At 41.5% G+C, this 6,620-nt stretch overlaps 1 protein-coding gene across 1 annotated transcript; it reads right to left on the bottom strand.

Moving 5' to 3' along the window:
- Nucleotides 1–567: 567 nt before the first annotated feature.
- On the bottom strand, nucleotides 568–5,969 carry klhl34 (kelch-like family member 34). Its single transcript, XM_080865440.1, has one exon. The coding sequence runs from the start codon at nucleotides 5,687–5,689 to the stop codon at nucleotides 3,905–3,907; it is 1,785 nt and encodes a 594-aa protein (XP_080721566.1). The 5' UTR covers nucleotides 5,690–5,969; the 3' UTR covers nucleotides 568–3,904.
- Nucleotides 5,970–6,620: the final 651 nt, after the last annotated feature.

Below are 6,620 nucleotides of genomic sequence, written 5' to 3'. Positions count from 1 at the left end.
ACTAGAGGAAAATCAGTGAGGCAGGATAAGGAGAGAGCTGGTCTGTGGCCACCACCTGCAAAACCTTTCCCTTTTTTGGCGTTGCCTTGTTGTTGCCTCTCTGTCACTTTCATTTGCTCCAAAAATGTATGTTTCCTAAATGGACAGATTGAGTTCCCTGAAGAGTACCTGACTCACTTTGTGTTATACTGTGATAATCGTGTGGTACCTTAACTTCTTTGAGCAGCATATGTGACTGATCAATTTGCAAACAGCATATGTTAGCTTGTTTTATTTTAATTTAAGAAGCTAAGTTTACTGGTCCTCATCCGAATAAATCTGAGAATCTGAAATGACTGACAGGAAAAGAAAGAAGGAGCTTTTTGGACATTTTCCTGTGAAAAACTGTCAGAGATCTAAAGATTGCTTTTTACAATGTCAGGACAAGATTTACATTTCAGAATTGTTGGAATCAACTTTTTTGTTCTTTCCAAAGGTTTTTTTTATTGGATGAAAAAAATCACACAACATCTATTTTCTTAGACTCTTATCCGATTCAAGGTCATATGAAGGCTGGAGTCCCCACAGCCCATCCTCTTTATTCACAATGGGTTGCCACAGTGGATAGATCTACATGTTTTGATTTGGCACACGTTTATGCTGAATGCCTTCCTGATGCAAGAGACTTATGTCTAAATCTCAACAAAAAAATCTTTCTATAAATTAAATGGTAGCTACTACAAATAGAAGCTGTGGACCTAGTGGAAAAAATACATTTCCCTCTGACATGTTGGGAAAATAAAAATACTTCAGTAAAGTACAAATTGGTACTTGGTTTCTTTATGTCATTTAGGAATTTAAATCTCTGTAGCTATCTACATAGATTTATCTAATCTATGTATCTAATTTATCTAATCGATTTATCTAAAGTACCTACCAAATAAATGTGGCTAAAATTGCTTATATTTAGCTTAGCTACACAGTATGTGGTGCACTGTTAGGCTGCATTAACTTGATTACTCTTAAGAAGATAAATAACAACCAGGTGCTGCTGATCAGATCTAATTAATTAATCGTCAGCAACTGTAAAAAGTTCAATAAAAGCTGATGTTCTGGCAGCTTGCTGGTCTGGAGCCACCAGGAGTGGCTGTCCAACTAAATTTACCCTTTTTTGGTGACAAAAAAGCATTAAAGGAAAAAAAAAGCTGAGTCTCAGCTGTGACAGTGAGAACTTTCCTGATGTAATATTGTCATAATCACACATTAGAGCATGGTAGCTTGAAATTAACATTTCATATTTCCACTTTTATTCTTTTTTTCAGACATTCATTTAACTCAGATGGTGTTCTAAATAAGTAATATTTTTGTAGATAGCACAGTGTGCATTCAGACTTAAATGGAAACAGATACAAGCGCAAAAGTGCATCAGTAATGATCTCCAGCAGTTACCAAGCTATTACCCAGAAACGCAGATGCTTCTCTCTAATGCTTTTCTACTCTGCAGCTTCATCCTTCTTTGTCCATTTGACTGTCAGTGCAGATGAAGTGGAACAAGAAAACAAAAAAAGAGTCTCACACAACATCCTTGTTTTGCTGCTCTTTCTATATCTATCAAATAGAAAACTTCAATTATTCATAGGTAAGCTGCAATGCTGCACACTTTACAATTTCTATCTGCAAATTCTGCAAGATATTCTCCTTAGTTTTGCTGTTGTTGTTATTTCAGCACTGTCACCCTCACCTTCATCACCTTATCGGCTGGTTTTTTTTTTCTTTTTTACTTCTCTATTTCATCCCGCAGCTTGGCCTCATCCTGAAAACTCATCTGTTTGAGTGTTACCTTCTTCACACTGAATCTGTTTACCTCCTCTGCTTATTCCCAAAAATCCCATTTATCACACAGCTTAGCCCTTGTTTTTCTTAACACACGGCAAAAAGAGCTCTGGTTTGAGAAGTTTAACATAGCCAAGTTCAACAGAGCCAAGGTTTCTTAGTGTTAGCTCACATAAAAGGGCCATTTGATATTTGACTGCACAAAATTGACCAGCTATTCCAATCAGAGACAATATGATAAGGATCTATAAAGAACATAGATTATATACAGTAAAACACAACATTGCTCCTGCTGTAAATAAGATTAGTGAGTCTAACGCTACAGAAATTGTTAATTATATGATTTGATCCCTACAAGTGGCCAGTAATATATTGGTGTTACTGCTCAGTTTGCCCTTGGTGTTGCTGTTTGTTTCTAAACTGACAGACACATATTAGAGCTCTGAAACTTTACACTTCATACACTTAAACATTAGAGGTTACTCAGTGTGCTCCCCACCAACTCTGTCCCTTGATACTGCTGGTCATAAATAGCTTACACATGTAACTGATCAGTTTTCTAATCTATGGTGCAATGTTTAATGTTAAATAAATACGTGACAGCAGGATTAGAACCGAACCTAATAAATAAATAAATTAAATTAAAATAAATTTGTAAATAAAATAAAAAAACAGTCACTTTGGTTAATAAAAAACCCCCTCTAAATATCAGATTTGTTTTTAAAGGTTATGTTAAAGTTTCTGTTAAACTAATATAAGCTTAGTTTTACTGGCACTAGCTTCATATTTAACACAAACACAAATGCATGCAGGTGTGGGCGCGGGCGCACACGCACACAGATATTTATTGGTCTTCTCATATATCTTTCTGGAAAATCTACAAGTGTTGAACTAAGCAGCAGTAAACAATAATTTATCATAAAAGCTGGGATAGGGACATCAGCTAGCATTGCTATGGCTAACCAGCATTAGCCTTTTGTTTGTCATAAAAAAATAGGGGTTTATGAAGATTATACGCTCACTTGCGACTTTTTCAAGTGTTCAAATGTTATGTTATTGCAATACCTAATCAGTCAATTATAGCATCATGGACCTGAACCCAACAGATATGCAGCAACTGTATGACGCTATCATGTCAATATAGACCAAAATCTCTGAGGAATGTTTCCAACACCTTGTTGAATCTATGCATGAAGAATAACGTTATGAAGGCAAAAGGAATCCAAACCCAGTATTAGAAAGGTGTTTCTAAAAAAGTCTTTGGTGAGTGTATCCGTTCAGACATTACAAATAATTCTTACAAAATAGTAGTTGCTAGGTTTCTTAAAGAATGAAACCAGAGAAAAGCCTTTATCCACCTATTACACAAAATATTTAAAACCTTTAGGGTTTCTATTAAGGAAAAAGATATGAGCTTTGTTTGGGATTTTTATATAACTCTAGATCAGAAATATTTGGATTATCTTGAAGAAGGTTAGCCTAGCCTAGCCTAACATAAATACTGGAAACAGAAAAAACAGCTAGCTTAAAATGAATTAAATGAAACCTTAGGCTACATCTTTAATCAATGTAGACATAAAAGTGTTAAAAATTATATACTGTGTTTGGCTGTGTGCCTTATGCTAAGCTAACCAAACTGCTTTGTTGCTGTACACCTTCATGTGTCAAATGCAAATAAGTGTAGACAACACGCCTTAGGCTAGCTGTTAGTAGGAGAAAACTAGTTGTTTGATATTTTTCCCTAGACCAGAAAGACCAGAAATAATATTAAAAAATAAAAGTATTACAACTGAGGAAGTTGTTAAGGGCTGCGTGGTAGTAAACATTTCATGTCCCCCAACCTAGTTTCCCGCACAGGCCCCAAAGACTATTGCTCAACTATGAGCAATATCCTTATTTCTGTGTTTTAGTACCCAAAACCTAGAGTTTGAACAGCCTGGGGAAAATGGGGGTAAAATGTACTACATTGTGGTTGATTTTAAAGCATCTGCTCAGCATTTTGATACCATATTACACCCACTCAAAGTGAAATTCTCACTTTAGGAACTGGCTCTCAGCACTTGTAAAATACATTTCTCACTTTTTGTGCTCTTTAGTCTGGCAGAGGCAGCTGCGTACACTCAGTCCCAGTGAGAGGTCTGGGAAGCTGGCAGATCTCTCTCCAGCAATCTTTCTTTGTATCATACTCCAGCACACTCTTCACAACCACCTCCTGCCCGTTACTCCACCTTCTCCCTCCGAAAACCAGAAGATTCCCAGATGACATGGATACCATGCCGTAGTTGAAGGAGCCAGTGAGAAGCGGCTTGAGTCGCATCCAGTGATCTGACTGTGGATGGTATCGTTCAATATCACAGAAGGGTTCGTACATCCCCAGCAGTGCATAGATGTAGCCATGAGCAGTTGCCAAGCGATGACTGAACCTGGCGATGGACATGGATGCCCTCTTTTCCCAGACTCTGCCTTTAAGATCCCAGAAGAAGACCTCTCTGCTGCTCTCCCTGCTTTCATCCTGAGTGTAACTATAGTTACCCGGAACACCACCTGACACATAGATGCTGTTGTCAAGCACAGCAGAGGCGTGGCCGTAAAGTGTCTGAGGCATTGGTGGCCCTTTCCTCCATGCTCCTGTGGCTATATCATAAAACTCCACAGAAGCTACAGAGGCATGTGTGTTGGTGTCTGGTCGTGTGTGTCGTCCGCCCAAAGCATAAATAACATCCTCTACCACGCAGCAAGTGAACTGTGCCCTCCTGTCCAGCATGGACTCCACCTGCTCCCAGCAACTAAAGCGAGGATCGTACCGCCACACCTGATTGGATGTTGCTACAGTAACAAGCCTTTTCTCATCTTCATCTCCCTCTTTCACTTCATCTCCTCCAATCACAAAGAGGAAACCTCCCACTGAGCACACGCAGGGATTTCTCAGTCTCAGCGGAAGAACACAAGTCAAAGATGAAAACCTCTTCCTCTTTGGATCGAACGCCATCACCTGCTTTTCTGGCCAATCAGTGCTGGACCCGCCACCCACAAGAAGCACGCAATTGGGTGATGCTCTAAGCGTTGTCTGCCGGCTCTGCCTGATGGGCTGAGTTGAACCGAGCCTGTGGTACTCGGATGCTCGTGTCAGCTGGCTCCTTATTAAAGGTGTGGCCATGGCTCTGTGGGCATGGCTGATATTTGTGAGGTCAGACGGGGGGACCAATCCAAAGCGCAAACGACTCAACAAAAGATTTGATTTCAGGAGTGGGAGGGGCCCGTTATCATCCAGCCAATCCAGAACCAGCTTTATGAGCTCCACCTCCTTAACACTAGGTATCTCATCAGCATCCAGAACCGCCAACAGTGATTCGATATTCAACGTCAGGAGCTCGTCCCTGCTTTCTTGTATCAAGCTTCCCATCTCCATGGCAATGGTTTGATTGGCAGCCTCAAGTGCATTTGAGAGGGCGTGGCGCTCAGCCAGGTTAGCATAGTCACAGCAGTTCTTGGCATTTAAACCATCAGTCATGTAACGCTCGCATATCGCCACAGCTGTTTCCACCTGCAAGTACCTGCCTGTTTCCAGGACAACAGGAAGTGTGGAGGGTGAGATGCTGAGCCAACCTGAATACAGGAAGTCCAGAATGGCATCTAAGCCCTCTGGTGTTAGCGCAGGGAGGCTAATGGAGCCTGCTAATCTCTCTGCAGTAGTCTCTCCAAACAGGGCCCAAAAATAGTCACTGGAGCTGGCTAGAAGGGCGCGATGACAGGGAAAAGATATGCCGCCAGCCTGTAAGACAACATCACACATCTTCCTCTGTGAGCGAAGGCGCTGGAAGCCAGAGAGAAGTCCGGTTCTGTGGGAAGAACTGTAGAGGACAGAGTAGCTATCCATCCAAAAGACGGCAGACAAGAGAGTGGAAATGATGGAAGGAAGATAAGGAAACTTTTGAAAAAAGTGAAAGCAAGTTAAAGGAAAAAGATTTGTCAGGAAGGAGCCAGGAAGCAACGGTGAAGAAACATTAAACACAGCAAGCACAGGAAAAGCTGAAGAGTGAAGTCAAAAAAAGAGGTTGCTGACAAGCCGGCACCAAAAAAGTGTAAAAAGAATTGGATATTAGTCGGAGAGCAAGAAGCAGGAAATGAGAGGCGCAGGAAAGAGTGTGTCTCCTTTGGCAAGCTTTCTCCATCTGTGTGTTTGTCCTTCTCTGCCTTCAGCAGCGAGCATGTGACACCATGATGCGGAGGTTAATAATGGCCCCCTGCAAACACAGACAATGCTACAGCCCGCCCCCTTTTTGGCACTTTAACATGAACCATCCCAAAGCCCTCATGTCTCTTGCCCTGATACCCCGGCTCTGTTGGTTTTGAGTTTGTCTGCTGCCCTTTTCTCCGTTTCCAAGAGGGAGTATCACCCATGAATCATACACACCAACCAACCAGCGAGCATGGAGATGCATGGATAAACACCCTGACCCCACACCCAAAGAGACCGAGAGGGAGCCTGGCAGGGCTTTAGTGTCTAACCCAGTGGATGAACTCATTGGTAAATACAGCTGCTACAGTCTGGGACCAAGATTCCAGGGCATGCCACCAATCTGCACTCTCATGGTGACAGGAATAGTAGCACAGACACAACTCGGCAGATGCGGCGCGAGGTAGATATCAAACCTGCGGAAGTTTTGCCAGGCTGTCAAAGATTTGTCAAGTGTCAGAAGTACTTCATGGCTTTTGGTATTAGAGTTATCCGTGCCCTTTTGGGAGGCATTTAACCTTTTTATGACCTGCAGTCTGTCAGTATCACACAGATGGATGTCATGATATTA

The sequence above is a fragment of the Rhamphochromis sp. 'chilingali' genome (assembly GCF_963969265.1).
Source record: "Rhamphochromis sp. 'chilingali' genome assembly, chromosome: 18".
Lineage (NCBI taxonomy): Eukaryota > Metazoa > Chordata > Actinopteri > Cichliformes > Cichlidae > Rhamphochromis > Rhamphochromis sp. 'chilingali'.
The sequence above is the reverse complement of the archived record's forward strand: the minus strand, read 5'-3'. Positions and strand labels throughout refer to the sequence as shown.

What these genes read in the sequence shown, in the direction of transcription:
- klhl34 (XM_080865440.1), bottom strand. Translation starts at nt 5,689, where the DNA reads ATGGATAGCTACTCTGTCCTCTACAGTTCTTCCCACAGAACCGGACTT.